General features: G+C 49.0%; 1 protein-coding gene across 1 annotated transcript; it reads right to left on the bottom strand.

Moving 5' to 3' along the window:
* Positions 1 to 281: 281 nt before the first annotated feature.
* Positions 282 to 17308, bottom strand: LOC119381380 (tenascin-like). The gene is made up of 7 exons (XM_037649223.1): positions 17190 to 17308; positions 13888 to 13921; positions 12180 to 12503; positions 10292 to 10597; positions 8250 to 8555; positions 2045 to 2365; positions 282 to 754 (listed from the first exon to the last, which is right to left on the bottom strand). Exons 1-7 carry the CDS (start codon positions 17256 to 17258, stop codon positions 435 to 437), a joined length of 1680 nt encoding a protein of 559 aa, XP_037505151.1. The 5' UTR covers positions 17259 to 17308; the 3' UTR covers positions 282 to 434.
* Positions 17309 to 18097: the final 789 nt, after the last annotated feature.

Raw genomic sequence — 18097 nt, 5'->3', positions numbered from 1 at the left:
CCCGGCTTCAAATCCCATCCGTTTCTATAATTTGTCTGTATTTCCAGTTTTTCCTATTTCGCGCGAGAGCGGGTACGGGCAGCGTAGGCGGCAGCGGACAACTACGGCGCGAAAGTCGGCTCTTGTCATCTCAGAACAGCTTTCGCTGTAATATATACCAGGGCCCTAAACACCATCGCTGTCACCAGAGCCGTGGCTGAGAGCACACAGTGACTACTTACCAATAGTTAGGTAAGTGGTGGGTGGAAGCAAAGAATAACACGCACCACCGGTAGTATCTCTCGCCCAGCTTGGTGCCGAGAAATTTTATTCTCGTTTCACTTTTTTTCTTATTCCACGCGATAGTGGTTACGGACACCGGCGGCGGCGGACAATTACCCCACTGCCGTTGTTATCTGATAACAGCTTTCGCTGTAAAAGAATAATGGAAAAGACTACCCGTTACATTTTCCACGGATCTCAATTCCACGGATTGCCACTCCAGGCGAATCCCGACTAGGTTGTTTGAGCTTACGCGACCCCACGGCAAAGTCCACCTTGTGACAGGCTTCAATCCCAGTGCAGGTGACCTGGAAGATATTGTTCGCCGTGTTTCGCTGAGTACATCCTTTGTCTTCCACTTTACGACGGGGTGAATTGTGGTCTGTGATATTGTAATGAAAGACGTCTACGCAATCCTCTGGCGCTTGGAATGTGACGGTGAAAGAGTCATTTTTGGCTGTTGTCAGCTTCAGATCGGTCACTTCCGGAAGTTCTGCAAAGGAGAACGAAACGTGATTACCATAAAAAGAAAGATATTACGAGCTTAAGGCATTTTTTGTTGCAATTGCATCGATCTGTAGTGATTTTCCAGGTATTCCTTTAGACTTACTGGTCTGTAGAAAAGAAAAGCAGGAATCGTCAGCTTTCGCACTACACATAAAGATTGAGACTGTATTTAAACCTCTAATCTTCTACAAGCAGTCTCAGATAAAGTGTCACGCATGACATTGCAGAAATAAGGAAATCTGCTCTTGATGCATGATAGCACGTCATTGCTAAATGCGGGTATGTTGTCCACGTTCTGAGAATTGCATAGTTACTGAATGCAAATAAAGTTCTTAAAGTCGAAACTTTATCATCATGCCCAATAAAGTATTACGAAGTACTTGGCGGCAACATTTTACTCTCGAACGTATTAAGACTTATATTAACGAAGAGCTGATTTAGTTTGTGCATATTCATATTAAAAGGCTGGGCGATCAAACACGGATACAAGTGAGAACTCAGGACACCACAAATGCCAATAAAATGCAGAAAAGACAGATCGACGAACCCAGCCTTTAAAGACACGTGCACAAGGGAAGTTTTGACGACCACACACGCTGGTTCCAATATATGCACCTACAGGCCCAACACCAGACACTTCTGCAGAAAAGGCGCGGAGTGGAGGAAAATAAGGTAGGCGCAAGAACTTATCAGCGCATGCCCATCCTACCTATCAATCCGGCGCGTTGGTGTTTACCTGGATAACTGTTCAGGGATTTGTTCTTTTTTCGTTGTAATAGAGGTACACTCTAAAAAAAGTATTTTGATTCTTTTCGGGCAGTCTTGGCTCGCCACGTAAATGTATCTCTTTATAAAATTACTTCAACTCTCTTTCAAGATCATTATGCTCAGTTCGGAGAGTCGTGTCACCCACAAGAGTGTTAACGTGCTTCTTAAAGAGAGTCATATACGTGGCAAATCAAGGCTGCCCGAAAGGAGTCACACATACTCTTCTTTTTTTCCTTTGAGAGTAGCGCATGTGGAGCCAACCGTGGATGAACTTGCATAAAGATTAAATATAACGCCAGTTACCTCTCACGTAGACCCCAACGTGCGCCGGATTGATAGGTATCGTCTCTTATCTCGGTATGCGCAGACAAGTTTTCATGTCTACCTTATTTTCTACCGCAGTGCACATATTTCGTTGTTAGTCGGCGTTTGAGGTGTTTCGCTTTCTCTCTTGTGTCTGTGTTTAGACGTTGCTCCGAACGGACATAAGCCGCAGAAAGGCTAATACCAGTTCCAGGAAGAAGGACGTTCTCCAAGGTCACTCCAGGGGACTCGATTTCAGGAGGACCTCTGGTGTGGGTTTTAACTCGAACGCTGACGCTGGTGCAGGTGTCGGATTTCGTGCAGGTCAGGCTTGTCTGCCTGGGATTGATTGCAGCACCGTTGTTGCACGAAACGATGCTGTGGAACCTGTCCCCGATGTGGCCACTTCCATGGTCGGTGACTTCAACTGTGTAGTATTCGATGCTCTCTTTCGGCCGTTCCCAGGTCACAACAAAGGAGGTGCCTCTAATGTTCTCTACCTTCAAGTTTGACACCTCAGGTGCAACTGCAAGAGTCATGATTTCAAAAACACCAAATTCAAGGTTACTGCATACAAAAAGCACACACAACGTTTTACGTATGATTGCCCTCTACTCAGATTCATAAGGACATTGAGAAAAGGCATAGTTTTCGAAGAACCAGAATTGATTTACATACAGGGTGCAATACTTAAACGGAGTTATTTTCTTTACGGGACTAATATATAATAATATCTGGGGTTTAACGTCCCAAAACCACCATATGATTATGAGAGACGCCGTAGTGGAGGGCTCCGGAAATTTCGACCACCTGGGGTTTTCTTTACGGGACTGTCAGGTCTCACTTTCTCATTGCTTCAGGCAACAAAAGCTTTCTTGTGCATGAGTTATCTTGAAGAAATCTTATCTCGACGTACATGGCGAGCATGTCGGCGATGGTCTTATTTAGACGCTCGGTGAGGCCATTGGTCTGCGGGTGGTAGGCGGTGGTGCGGCGGTGGCTCGTCTCGCTGTATTTTAAGATCGCCTGAGTTAGGTCCGCTGTAAAATCGGTACCTCTGTCTGTGATGAGGACCTCTGGGGCGCCATGACGCAAGACGATGTTCTCCACGAAGAACTTGGCTACCTCCGCGGCACTGCCTTTGGGCAATGCCTTTGTCTCGGCGTAGCGGGTGAGGTAGTCAGTTGCTACGACGATCCACTTGTTGCCGGAAGTCGACGTCGGGAACGGCCCCAGTAGGTCCATCCCGATTTGCTGGAACGGCCGGTGAGGTGGTTTGATTGGCTGCAGAAATCCCGCTGGCCTAGTCGGCGGTGTCTTCCGTCGCTGGCAATCTCGGCAAGTCTTGACGTAGTGGGCGACGTCGGCAGCAAGGCGTGGCCAGTAGTACTTTTCCTGTATTCTGGCGAGCGTGCGGGAAACACCGAGGTGTCCAGCCGTCGGGTCGTCGTGTAGGGCTTGGAGGACTTCTGGTCGCAATGATGAGGGCACCACAAGAAGATAGTCCGTTCGAAGTGGCGAGAAGTTCTTTTTCAGGAGAACGCCGTTCCGTAAGAAAAACGACGACAGTCCTCGCTTGAATACCTTCGGAACAACGGCGGTCTTGCACTGGAGGTACTCCATAAGGCCCCCCAGTTCCGCGTCGGCTCGTTGCCTTTCGGCGAAGTCGTCGGCACTTATAGTTCCGAGGAAGCAGTCATCGTCGTCGTCTTGCGGCGGCGCGTCGACGGGGGCACGAGAGAGGCAGTCGACGTCAGAGTGTTTTCGTCCGGACTTGTACACGACGGTAATGTCGAATTCTTGAAGCCTCAGACTCCATCGTGCGAGACGACCTGAAGGGTCCTTCAAGTTAGCTAGCCAACATAAGGCGTGATGGTCACTGACAACTTTGAAGGGCCTGCCATAGAGGTAGGGGCGAAACTTTGACGTAGCCCAGATGATGGCGAGGCATTCCCTTTCTGTTGTGGAATAGTTGGCTTCTGCCTTGGATAATGACCGGCTAGCATAACTGATAACCCTTTCAAGCCCGTCCGTCTTTTGCACAAGGACGGCACCGAGTCCTACGCTGCTTGCGTCGGTGTGTATTTCAGTATCGGCGCAATCGTCGAAATGCGCAAGTATGGGTGGCGTCTGCAGGCGTCGTTTAAGTTCTTGAAATGCTTGCACTTGCGCCGTTTCCCACCTGAATGCCACGTTAGCCTTCGTGAGAAGCGTCAGTGGTTCGGCGATCCGTGAAAAGTTTTTGACGAAGCGTCTGTAATAGGCGCATAAGCCGAGAAATCGGCGGACAGCCTTCTTGTCGGTGGGAGGCGCGAAGTCGGCGATGGCCGCTGTTTTCCGCGGGTCTGGGCGCACTCCAGACTTGCTGATCACATGACCGAGAAACAGGAGCTCGTCGTATGCGAATCGGCACTTTTCCGGCTTCAGGGTCAGTCCAGAGGTATTGATTGCTTGAAGTACTGCCTCAAGCCGCCGGAGGTGCTCGTCGAAGGTCGAGGAAAACACGACGACGTCGTCCAAATACACAAGGCACGTCTGCCACTTCAATCCAGCCAGTACGGTGTCCATGACGCGCTGGAACGTCGCAGGTGCCGCGCAAAGACCGAAAGGCATGACCTTGAACTCAGAGAGGCCGTCGAGTGTTATAAAAGCGGTCTTTTCTCGGTCTCTTTCATCTACTTCGATCTGCCAATAGCCGGTCTTGAGGTCCATCGACGAAAAGTACGTTGCGTTGTGAAGTCGATCCAGGGTGTCGTCTATCCGTGGGAGGGGGTACACGTCCTTCTTCGTGATTTTATTCAGGCGCCGATAATCAACGCAGAAGCGCAGTGTCCCGTCCTTCTTCTTCACTAATACCACGGGTGACGCCCACGGACTCTTTGAAGGCTGGATGATATCGTCGCGTAACATTTCGTCGACTTGTTTCTTTATGGCCTCACGTTCTCGAGTCGAAACTCTGTAGGGGCTCTACCGGAGTGGTCGAGAATTTTCTTCTGTTATAATGCGGTGCTTAGCAAGGGGCGTTTGTCTGACCCGCGAGGACGACGAGAAACAGTGCTTGTATTGCAGGAGCAGGGTTTTGAGCTGGTCTTGCTTGATTCGGAAGGCTCGGGTTGACGTCAAAATCCGGTTCGGGACCTCTATTCGTCGAAGCAGGTTCGGCAGCATCGAAGAGGGCGAAAGCATCGCTGGCGGCTACACATTCGTCGATGTAGGCAACTGTCGTACCCATGTTGAGGTGCCTATATTCGTGGCTGAAGTTTGTCAGCAGTACCTTTGCTTTACCGTCATGCAGCTCGGCGATACCTCTTGCGACGCAAATTTGACGATTCAGGAGTAGTTGCTGATCGCCATCGATTACGCCTTCAAGGTTTCCAGGTTTTTCAGTGCCGACGGAAATAATGACGCTGGAGCGCGGCGGAACGGTCACCTGCTCTTCTATCACATTCAGTGCATGGTTCCCTGGCGTCGGGTGGGGCGGGAGCGCTTTGTCTGAGGTTAGTGTTATCGACTCAGACCTCAGGTCGATAACGGCGCCGTGGTCACGTAGGAAGTCCATTCCGAGTATCACATCCCTGGAGCAGTTTTGTAGGATTACAAAGCTCGCAGGATAAGTGTGGTTATTGATGGTGACTCTCGCCGTGCAGACACCAATCGGTGTTATCAGGTGGCCTCCAGCTGTCCGGATTTCGGGTCCACTCCAAGCGGTCTTTACTTTCTTCAGCTTGGTGGCGAATGGCCCACTGACGACGGAATAGTCGGCTCCGGCGTCGACGAGAGCTGTGATGCTGTGGCCGTCGATAAGGACATCGAGGTCGCTAGTTCGTCGTCTTGCGTTGCGGTTAGGTCGTGGCGTCGGATCACGGCTTCGTCGATTTGTCCCGCTGTTTCTACGTTGCGTCGTCAGGTTTTCTTCGGGCCGCGAAGTTTCGTCGTGAGGGCTCCGTCCGGTTTGCGTCGTGTCCTGAACGTCTCGTCGCGTTGTCGTCGTCGGCGGCCGCGGAGGATCTTCGGCTTTCGTCGTACAGCAACCGCACCTCCATCGGTTGCTGCCCTTAGTTTCCCGGATACGGGCTAGGCGACCGGCCCCGGTTTGGGCCAGTGTACTGCCGGCGGTGCGGTGACATGTAGCGGCCGCGCGACGGCGAGCGGGAAGCTCGTCGTTCTTCCCACTGTGTTCCGGTGAGGTAGTCGTCGATGTCGCGAGGCCGTTCGCCTGGCTGCGGGCGCGGCGCGTTAACGGCGAATCCGCGTAGCCCCATCTGTCGATACTGGCATCGGCGGTATGTGTGGCCGGCTTCCCCGCAGTGATAGCAGAGCGGCCGGTTGTCAGGGGCACGCCAAACGTCGGTCTTTCGGGGGGCGCAGCGTTGTCCTGTCGGCGGGCGGTATGGCGTCGGTGGTGGTGGCGGCGGTGCCTGGCGGCGGAACTGCTGCGGCGACGCGGCGTCTTGACGTGGGCGAGGGGGTGGGGCGTTGCGTCGGTCTGCAGCAGCATAGCTCATGGCTTCCGGCTGAGCCTGCGGTGCTTCGGGAATTCCAAGCGATTGCCGGACTTCCTCGCGGACAACGTCGGCGATTGAATGCACTTGATGCTGCGGCGAAGGTAACAGTTTGCGCAGCTCTTCCCGCACAATCGCTCTGATGGTGTCACGCAGGTCATCAGACTGCAGCGCCTGAACCTCCCCGTAGGTCGTCGTAGGAATGCGGCGGTTGTACTGCCTTGTGCGGATTTCTAATGCCTTTTCGATTGTGGTGGCCTCTGAAAGGAATTCCGAGACCGTCTTCGGCGGGTTGCGCACAAGTCCGGCGAAGAGTTCTTCCTTCACTCCCCGCATCAGGAAGCGAACTTTCTTTTCTTCGGACATGGCTGGATCGGCATGGCGGAATAGGCGAGTCATTTCTTCGGTGTACAGTCCGACGTTTTCATTGGGGAGCTGTACACGGGTCTCGAGAAGGGTTTCAGCCCTTTCTTTCCGGATGACGCTCGTGAAGGTGTTGAGAAATCCGGTGCGGAAGAGGTCCCATGATGTTAGCGTGGACTCTCGATTCTCGAACCAGGTCCTTGCGCCATCTTGAAGGGCGAAGTAGACATGGCGTAGCTTCTCGTCGCAGTCCCAGTTGTTGAACGTGGAGACTCGGTCGTATGCCTCCAGCCAGCTTTCTGGATCCTCGCATGGTGATCCGCGGAATGTCGGCGGCTCCCTCGGTTGATGCATGACGACCGTTGTAGGCGCCACAGCGGTTGTCATTGTGGCTGTTGTCTTCTTCGTTGTGATCCTGGTCTTGTCCGGTAGGGGTCCGTATTGTGGGGGTAGTCCTTCCAGTCTGCGGCTGGCTCGACTGCCGCTGATGGTGTCGGTGTCTTCTTCGCGACGTGGGCTGGGTTCAAGGCTTGTCGGGGGCGTCCGGAACATGAACGAGCAGCACCTCCACCAGATGTCACGTGGTCGTGACGTCGACGAAGAAAGCAGTCGGCGTTTGCAGAATGAAACTGTTTATTTGGCCGAACTTGTGGCCGGGAAAATGAGAACTAGAACTACAACAATACACGCTGTACAATGATAGCGGCGAACAGGGCGTCGTCCGTCGATCAACTGACAAGCGGCGAAGTGCGTCGGCTTTTATACAGGTGCTGTCGAACTTTCCAGCGATATCGCTGTTGGCGGCGTTATCTCTCGACAAAGCTGGAACATTCTCGTGCGGCGCGCAATCTTAACGGATTGTTCCAAAACAATCCCGAAGCTTCGTACACATCACGGCGAGGCCTGCGCAGCGCGTTGCCCACAGTCTTTGTGGGTGAAGCTTCAACTCATGAAATATAAGACTTGCGGCACTATTATAAGCTGGCTGGATGCAGGACTTATCTTTGAAATTAGGAGAAACGCTTGATGAGTACTTCTGCACGGCGGCCTTGCAACTCCTTTGCCGGTACAACTACAGCACAACGAAGAAATGGACCTCTCAATCAATTTCTCTTGTTTCGTTCATAAGTTTGCTTGCATTACCCGTAAACCGACGGCCAAATGTAGAGTCTCCATAGTTCATGTTTACAATTCTTGTACTGTCTTTTCCATAACTACGCAACCTTTTCATTTTGGTCATTCACTTTAATATCTCCAGCTAATCCTCATAGAAGCGTTTAATTAATTCTATTAATCTCCTAGAAACAATGAATACTTTTTGAAAAGTCTGTGAACGAGCAGGTGAAAAGAATATGCAGTAGCGTTTTACGCAGGAACTATTAAGCTAGCATGACCTATATTTTTTTGCGTATTGTCATTTTCACATTTAGTGCAAGGCAACTTTTTTATGACTAACTACGTATAAGTGGTAAACAGACGATCTTCGCCATAAATGAGCCCCTGTAATCCCGCTACTCACACTATGAGGTGAGAATGGTACCTTACCTTTTTTGTTCGTCACAATGACTGCTGTTCTGCCGGAAGAAGTCCGCGCAGGTGGTCCGGTAATATGAGTGTGCAACCGCAACTCGTATATGATCCAAGGCTCCAGCTCGGTGCACGTTAATTCTGTCCGGTCGCGGTGAATGATGGCTCCGTTTGCGCAAGATCCAATGCTCGAAAGTTTTTGTATTTCAGGGCTCTTTAGCTCCACGCTGTAGTAGTCAAACGCAGCCTCTGGCCTTGTCCAGCCGACGGTGAAGAATTCTGCCCCAACGTTAATAATTGTCAAGTTGGTGACATCAGGAGGCGCTGCGGTGAAACAGGTGAGCTTTTAGCCGATTCCCTATCCGATGGTGTTCCTAAAGGTAGCTATGTTTAATGCAATAAATTTAGCCACATTTAGTGGTTTGACATGCTTGTGTTGAAAGCTGTGATGACATTTCATCACTTCTGAGGGCAGAAACGAAGTCGAAGCCCAGTGGTATGAAATCCTGATTATTGTATTTCAGTAAATGTATTTAACACCCTAGCGTCATTAGCGTGAAATAATTTTTAACTTCATGCGTACATCTACCGCCTCATAAGGCTTAAAATATTGAAACACTTCCTTTATTATATATATTTTCTCAACCTGGAATTTTTAAGAATCAATCACACAATTTCACGACAAATTCGGTGCTGACGTCTTGTGTCAACATGATGCCGCTTTCGCAAGGGCTGAAAATAAATAATGTGTGCAAGCGACCTCTTTAATTCAAGTGATCAATTAAGCAAAATGTTTTCTACGTTAGGAAAAACCTTGCGAATCGAAAATACCCATGCTGTATTCGTGTCCGGAGCATCCCTTTCAGCACTATTTTCCCGGTTGCCATCACACAAATTCACATTCGTACTTTGTTCATAGCCTCAACTAGTGAATCGCTACAAATGCCATTTCTTTTGATGGGATTACCGGTAATATTAACTCAGGGCTCCTGATAGTGAAACTAAAGCCTACTTATTTTTGGTCATTTCATGCATGCCATAACTTCAATTGAAGGACAAAAATCACAGTTTCACCACACGGGCGAAGCAGTGGATGCGATAGCAACAAATTTTAATGTTATACGAATTAAAGCTGGCAGCTAACTCTTTTAGATCCAGTCACGCGTGACTCTACTCTACAAAACGCTGGTGTAAGAGAATACGCCCGCTCCAAGAAGAGAAGCGGATTTCGCCCAGTCTCTTGGCGTGGAAAGCGCAGCACGTAGAATGGTATACGAGACGTCCGCTGATGCTCCGCGAGATGGCGCGCGCGCAAGCTATCGCGACCGCGCCCTTACAATGGAAGTTCAGAGTTGCAGGAAAAGACGTCCTGATTCACAGTTGCTGCTCGACTCCCCCTGCCCCAGCGCCTTTTCATGCTCCTTCAAGACGGGTGAGGCGCTCCCTCTTTTCTTGAGCAGCATTCGATGGCAGGCCTCGCATACGGAATGATGTTATCGCATGCACGACCTGGCTCGTTTGATCTTTGTTCCGGCCACGTTCGTCACCCCTGCCCAGGCGTTTTACCTGCGGGTAGAACCTAAGATGCGCAGGGGGACGTTATCGATGTAGACTTTATATGGAACATGTCGGCGATGCCGACGCCAAAAACTCGTCGAGAATGTCCATATAAGTGCTATCGCAATAATGTTGTCACGCAAAGTGCTAGGTAAAAAAAATACGGCGCCAGTCATGCCCAAGATGGTTAGGTTGTACTCTTGAGACCATAGGATAATGTCAAGATAAGCTTTGACATGTTGAACTGTATAAGTCCCAATGGGGCTGTCATGTACACATGATGTCACCGGTAGTGACACTGAAGAGACGATTCGTAATATCAACAAGAACTTTGTCGACATCCGAGTTTAAACGAATAGGAAAGCGTCCCTATTTTCTGCCTCTTCAACTTTCTATATCCGCAGCAAAAACCTTGAGATAAGAACCTTTGTATGAAACATAACACCTTAGTTGCAGATATTTTGGAGGCACCATGGGCATGACAATAAAATCGTCGAACTTACCAAATGACGGTGTCCTTACTACCGACATTCCTTTGGGGCTTCTTAACATCCGGGGCCCGCACTGGGCATTTGCCACGACGACAACGCAATGCGTGGTATCGACGGTGCTTTCGAATTCCAGCCATGTATGGGACGTCTGATTTTCCTTGCAGCCATTCAGCTCTCCGTCACATGACGTGAAATTGGGACATACTCTAACTGCGTACACGGTTTGCGTTTCGGTCAGGTTGGACGGCGGTGCCCACTGTACTCGGGTAAGTGTTCGTGATATTCCGATCGCGGTGATATTCCTTGGTGCGTCTGGATCTGAAACAGAACGCGGCAAGATTAAGGACATTTTCTAACAATTTCTTAGAGGCAAAGAATGTTCATGCTTTTGCATCTAGCGAGAGCTTTCGCTAAGTCACAGAATTTTCTGCCTGCAGCGCCCGCCATTTCTCAACGTCGTGAAGACGCACGCAGCTCAATTTCGTGAATGCCGCCAACAGAAGCAGCATCTACGCGCTGATATACCTAAGTATTTGCATACCTTCAATCAAACAACTCATTGTCCGAAATCATTCCTATTAAAGCGAAAGCCTTAGATGCCTCATCACGCACGACAACTGACCGGCGTCCCGCGCCGGCGTCCTACGTCGGCGGCGTCAACTCCAGTAATGCAAAACGTCATCATCACGTGATGATGTCACCATATGACGTCAGAATTTTTGACGGTATCATGACATCATCATCAGCCACTGCGACGGCATCACATTACATCATTCTTTGTTTAAAGATGGGCCGATCTCTGAGGCAGTGCAAAACATGGTGAGGTGCAGAAAGCTTACAAAGTCTCCGATCCTGAAGGCATTGAAGAACCGCGTTAGTAGCAAAAAGCTTTCGGAGTGGCTCTTGGGAGGTTCAATACATCAATATAGAAGAAAAAGACGAAAACGTATTTCGTCTTCGAGTTAAATGAGACGAATGGATAAGGGACCCTGTGAGTTTTTGAATAAGACCGCGTTCGTGTTTGAACGTTTAGTATGCATTCAGCATCTTTTTACCAACGTCACCCTGTAAAGTATATATGCATGTTTGTATGTAGTCCATTAAACGCCAGCATGAAAGATTTGCTTTGTGCGGCTAATCGTTCAACTGCTTTGTAACCTTCTTTGGTCACTCTGTGGGGGCCACATTGCAAACTCTCATTGGTGCGGAATGAAAGCTGATAAAACGTCACTGCATCGAGAAAATCTTGTTTAAATGTGCTACCATCATTGCGAGATAATTTCCTGCAGTATGTGTTCAGGTGGAGTATAAATCGTGCACCTCCATAAACATACCTACGGCCAGGAATGCGCAATTTGACAAGCCAGGCAAGGCCTCTCGGTGGAGCGCGCGCTATATCTTTGCAGCCAGTCAGCCTGCGGCTTATACCTTTTTACAGGCTGTGCTATCATCGCAAAGTTTTTGTTGAAGCCATAGACAGAACTAAAGTCACTTCACTCGCTGCAGCTGTCGCGTTTTGTTACACCAGCGCTTTGTTCGAGTTAAGCAAGGTCTCGTCCTGAAGGAGTGAGCCGCTAACGTTACATTGTGTAACATTCCCGTTGGTCGCTATCGCGCTATTACTTCGGCTTGGCGGCGAAACTACGACTTTTTTTCTAATAAATTACTTTCAAAGCACTGAATGTGTTTATCTCATAACCGCCATTGTTTTGTACCATCGTAAGAGAACTGTGCTAAAAGGGTAGTGCACAAAATAGCTTCGTAAAAGATCTTAACTTAGGGAGGTAGGCCTGCATGATGAACCTTACACGACATGCTAGAGGTGACTACCAATAGTGCAAGTAGTCGGCCTCATAGACACGAACTGCTCATGGTTGAGAGCGATTGAAGTTTGAGTCACCTTTTCCAGCAATAAAAATGCCTCCTATTGTTGCTCCCTCAGAAGTACGTTCCGGAGGTCCGTTGATGTGCGTACGTACAGTAAACTTGACGTTCGTGCAAGCGTCGATGTTGGTACAGGTGACTCGGTTCTGGCTTGCGTGGATGATTGTACCATTCGAGCAGGAGCCCATGTAATGCTGTTTCATGGTGGTGTTCTTTTCTCGACTGTCCGCGCTGATGCTGACCCAGTAATAGTCGAAACGAACTTCAGGTCGCTCCCATGTGACCGTGATAGAGTTGTCCGTGCTCGACAGCAGGACCAGGTTACGAACATCAGGCAGGTCTGAGATAATGCAGGACAGAATATGGTTATTAGGAAAGCACGGGAAAGACACACTTATTCGAACAAAAGCGGTTTTGCGAGAATATCAAGATCGAATGGGAAAACGCTGGTTCAGGTAAGTTTACATTCAGCGAAACCTCAGAGAATGGCTGAAACAGTGGATGATTTTCAGCACAGACAAAGAAAAACCGAAACTGATACGTAACTTCAGGAATGAAGGCAGAATTCAGTACATTAATAAATAAAAGTATTGACAGACCCATCCATGAGACCCAGCACGTCACAAGAACGTGAGTTATGAATAGGGCTTCGTGTTTTCTCGGTTTATTTTCTTCAAAGTGGGAGGTTGTTTTTCGGAGTTTAATTTATAAGGACATTCGGCGTTTACGGGAGTTTATTTTTGTGAATCCTCAATTATCTGAAATTATCGCCTTGAAGAGCGCACAGGTAGCGCAAGCGGAAAACGAGAGGAAGAGGGAGCACGCGGGCGCGTGGCGCGAACAGAATGCCAGCAACTTCAATGTAAACAAACCGCCGGCGGAGCGCCGTGCGCGACTGCATCACGAGATTACCGAAAAAGGGGGCGCTTTTCAGATAAGGCGCAGCAGCGCCGCCTGACCCAGGTTTTCTCCTCAATTGGTGCTTTTCTTTTAGGAAGGAGAGCAGCAGTGGTATCATCGACGATTCTTCCACAAAAAAGAAAGACAACAAAGGTAGAAGTTAGAGCTCTTCAGAAATCCTACTGCCGCACGATTCATGGCCGATCCCCCGTGGTGGGTTGATCAATTCCACTAGGAACCAACCAACCAACCAATCCAGGATGCCGCTATGCTGGTTAAATGTACCACTATAAAATTTGTCTTGTGGTTTTTAAACCAAGAGCGTCCTACCTTCGAAATGTACCATATATATCGTTGCTCAGGTTTGTGTCAACGTGCCATTTAGAGCGCTAGCGCTCTCTTATTACGAGTGTCAATATGTAACGTTGCTGTCAGTGATAGCAGTGATGACCACGGGGTCCCACTGGCAAGGCATTCCAATGCAGATGATGGGCGGGGACGAAGGAGAAGGCTTGGTTGCGTCTTTACGCGCAGCAAGATGTCGAGTTTCAGTGAAGTGGTACTGTATATGTAAGACGGCTTGCTTATCTACTGTCTAAATCATGGCACACCAGAGAAACTAAAACATTTCTACATACGTCCCACAAACAGTCGACTCGTGTTGTAAAGGATATTTTGGATGCTCTTGCACTGTCAAACAAAAAAGACACATGAAATCACCTTTGAAATTGGGAGTAAGAAACTCTGGCAAATGCCATGCATTATATATCTCGTTCATCCCTTTACAAAAGCCTGTCCGCGAAGAACCAAAACGGAAAGCTTACCAAACTTTGTAAGGGGTTCTGCACGGGAAGACGGCTGAAAAGACAACAGCATGTAACATGAGCACTGCACAAAGGCATGCTTTATGCGGAAATATTAGCGTAAAAGCTCGCAGATGCTTTGTCAAGTCGAATATCACGTCAACTATATGGTGCACTCGTACTGCGTATCATTACTCATTTCACTTGAAGATGTCGAGAAAGCAATGAGTCAGACTCGAAACATCTTTCGGTTATATGCAGTTTTTTTTTGTTGCATCATGTGCGGATAGATCGGGTTTGCGGTTATCTGTAATAGAAACTGTCTACATCACTGTATGTATATGATAAAGGCGTTTCACTGTATGAAAAACTTCTTTTTATAACTGCGTAACAAAGCTTCCGCAGCCTCATAAACATGGCCGCGGTAACTGGCCTTGAGATCTTGGTGTGGCGCGCTCTCGCGTGTGACGTCAGAGCGGGGACTCCGCTCTCAACCGCGCTGCAGCAGCCGCTGCTCCTGTATGCGGATCATCTGCTTCAGGCGGGAACTTTGTCGAACTAACAGCCTCGCGACGGTCAACCAACGCCTGCAACGAACGTTTTCGAGTGTAGTCTTGAACTTGTTTTAGTCGCGGCCCGATCGACAGGGCCAAGAAATCCCCCGGATGGCCGGCGAGTGCGCCGATGCCACCGACCGCATTGCTGGTAAGAAAGTGAAACTATGTGTGAGTGTTCTCGCTCGTTATCTTGTTTCCGCCGTACGATACTAATTAGTTTGGGTGTTTCCTTCGATATTTCAGTAAGCATGCCGTTCTCCAGCATCTGCAAGCATGTAGATAAAGCTCGTGAAAGGTCGCGGTGCCTCATCGAGGGCGAGGCGGTGTACGACGCAGGCCACGTTGTTGAATGCGCGGTCGAGGCCGTCAACGGAGATGCATCACCGTCGCAGCTCTTGTCCTGCAAACAAGTGCGCAAGTGCCGCCTTGTTGCACACCCCCCTGCCGATGCCCATGATCGCAGTGTGTCCCGTAATGTTGGTTCAGTGAGAATAGTATTACGTCGTAGTTCATATTAACACCGCACAGGGCCGTCGCATGGGTATTAGAATATAACATAATCGCTGATTATACCATGCACAGGGCCACAGAGATTAACGTGGCAAAGGCAAGCTGGCTCGAGTTTCACGCCACGCAGCCTAACGAAAAGCTTAAAGAGCTCAGCTTTTATAAAAGTGTCTGCATGCTGCCTCAGGTAAAAGCTTTTTGAGAACGTGCACTAAACAGCGGCAACAGGTTTCGGTTATGAATTTGTGATAAGCAGTCCGCTAGGCGCGCGCTTGCCTGCATAAGTAAAATACGTATGTACACCATCGAAATGCAGCCGTAGTCTCAGATATCCTGCGCTGCTCAGCTGAGCTCACGAGGCGCGCTTTCCCGCGAGGTGATTCGGACGCCGCGTCGTCAGCTCCTTGTCTAGGGGCCTTCGCGGCAGGTTGTGGGACGGCACCGCACCTGGTGTAAGTCGCCTATGCTTATAGCCTGCGTTGAATAAACGGCTTAAGTATTGGCGAGGCGCTTAAACGTGGTCACAAGCTTACCTAAGAGTGGCGCGTACGGTGGGTAGCAGAAATCACTCTCCGCAAAGTGCTTGCTGCACACTGTCGACGAAGGCGTGGGGCGCTTTCCCATTCGGAGCTTGACTATCCACTTCTTCTTCAGCTTTGGGTTCTTAGGATAGTTGTGAAAGCCAACGCGTTTTTCAGGAACGGACGAAGTACACTGAGGCACAGAGCAGTACTTCACCATTGCGCAGTACTCGCCGCGGAGACAAGCGGCCGCAGTTCTATGAAACAAAGAGCTGTAGTTCTAAATGAACGTTAAAAGCAGACCCATGGTTGTTCGCACAGCGTCAGTAGCCACCATACCCAAGATGACCAATTGAACTGCTTTTTTGTTGAGATTTAGCTACCACAAAGGTGGATTCAACTCGGCGCTGGGCCTACGTAGCAGACGAAAGCGCGCGAATCCCCGCTCTGACATCATACAGGCGCCGTTCGCAGCGCCACCATCGGTCGCACACCAGGCCAATAGAACAATGTTCGAAAAATGACTAATTTGATATCGATGACTGGAAACATAACGAGAGTCACGTACTCTTAGATGTTGTTGAACCGCGCTTCTTTTATGAGTGCATAAGATGCGAACGATTGCGGTTCGTACTGTGCCTTGACGTCACGACACAGTATGAGCTCGCCACGTGCTCGCGCACTATATAGTGTCGTATATACGGCCGCTCCACTCTGTGGCTCTGTTGGTGATACGCAATCGGCAATTATGTCATCTTTGGTACCTGACGTCATCAAAGCTAGCCATACTGGTGCGTGAGGGCACCAGGATTCAAGCTGTAGCCTGACGTCGCACTAGCCTCGATGTCAGTAGGTGCGCCATGGGAAAATTTACTTTAATGTGAAAATAAAAACTTTCAGGACGCTTGAGGTTCGTTCTCGCGAGCAAAACGCGATAGCGTAATCGAACCCGTGTTCGTATCGCCTTCCCAACCGCTGGCCTGGTTTCCCTTCTCGGTGGACACCTAAACCGTGCCGCAAGGAAAGCCGAAATGAAGACGCCCTCCGGCTCTTATATCAATGCATGCCGCTCGACGAAACACAGCGCCGGGGACCCTTTACGCCCTCTCGCGTGTGATATTCAAGCCCTTGCCACGGTGAAGCGGCTCCGAGGTGGGCGTACCACCAACGGTAATTGGTGTATCTAAATGGCTCGCCGTTAGTAGGGTAGAAGATGTATGCGTGGCAGCCGAGCGGCTAAACATATTGCGCCATGGAGCGAGGAGTTGTAGGTTTGAATCCCGGGTCCTAGTCGAGCGGAACGTCTTTATTAGTTCTTTATTTGCATCTACCTCTAATTTTCGATCATGGACAACGCTGATTTATCGCTCACAACTAATGGCACCGACACCGACACCAGAATTTCTGCGAAACGAGCTGTTTAACGCTATCGCGATGAAATTAGAGTATTTTCTGAGCTTCACACTCGCTGAGACGCGTTTCTGTATAGAGGAGACTACTATGCTGGAGCAAAGTCAGCTTCCAAAATTATTGTCAGTACCCCTTCAAACTGAAAAAAAACTTGGATACATGGACTATGCCTCGTTTTCTTTTGGTCCCATTGCGGGGGTGTAACAGAGGATGAGAAGATGAGCTGATAATGGGTGTAGAACGACGGAAAGTGCTAGGCGACCGACATCCCGGCTCAAACTTTCCTGTATTACTTTAGTTCAACGGTTGATGAAGGCAATTGGCTCACCTTGCCATGAACGAGTAACAACGATGCCAAACATATCAATATGGCGGCCAGGCAAGCGGCAACGCCCATGTACAAGAAGCTTCTCCTTGTGCATCGAGACGGGCGTATTCCGTGCAATGGTCTGTATGACGGTTCCTGCTCCGTTTCGACAAGATTTACTGTACCGTCTCCAGGAAGATACTGGACGTACGGGGGTGGTTTTTCGTTTTCCATGACAAGCCGCAGATTTCCAGATAGGCTCTCGCCTTCGTCCTGCGGGGTAAATGGTGCAAACTGTATGATAAAGAAAAAAAAAACGTCAAATGTAATTGGTCCTAAGCAAGCGATGTCTTGCTGACGAAAACAGCGTGAATACCACAAACGCCACAGCGTCACCATCGCGACGACCAGAAAAAATAGCATATTAAAATGTACTCAAACTGAACAAGCTGAACAAAAAATACTTCGCGCAATAAACTGCTAATTGAAAACTTCAACCAGCTCCGCTTCGCGGACACCGATGAAACAGCGTAGCTGGTGGCGTTCGCTTCGTCATGTAACGCATTTCTATGTTTTGCAAGTATTTCAGATATGTTCCATCACTGTTCTTTATTAAACCCTCCTTGTTAAGCTTTCATGTGGCATTATAGTTTTATTGCATTTTGAAAATAGCACTCGTATACACAACAATAATTAGAACTTACCGACAATAATGCCAGGAATGAATTATTCGAAGGTTACAGGTTCGGTCACTGCCAATGGCAAGTTGTCTTTTCGTCCAGTTTACTTTCGTCACATTTATAACGCAATTATCAGAAATAACATCCCCTACACTTTTCTTCTCATTAATATTGTGTCTAACAAAGAAAAAACGAGCCCTTAAAATTCCCCTTCTTTCCACCACAGGTTCTCTTTCTGGCAGACTTGAT

This window comes from Rhipicephalus sanguineus, chromosome 2 (assembly GCF_013339695.2).
Source record: "Rhipicephalus sanguineus isolate Rsan-2018 chromosome 2, BIME_Rsan_1.4, whole genome shotgun sequence".
In the NCBI taxonomy this organism is placed as follows: domain Eukaryota; kingdom Metazoa; phylum Arthropoda; class Arachnida; order Ixodida; family Ixodidae; genus Rhipicephalus; species Rhipicephalus sanguineus.
The sequence above is the reverse complement of the archived record's forward strand: the minus strand, read 5'-3'. Positions and strand labels throughout refer to the sequence as shown.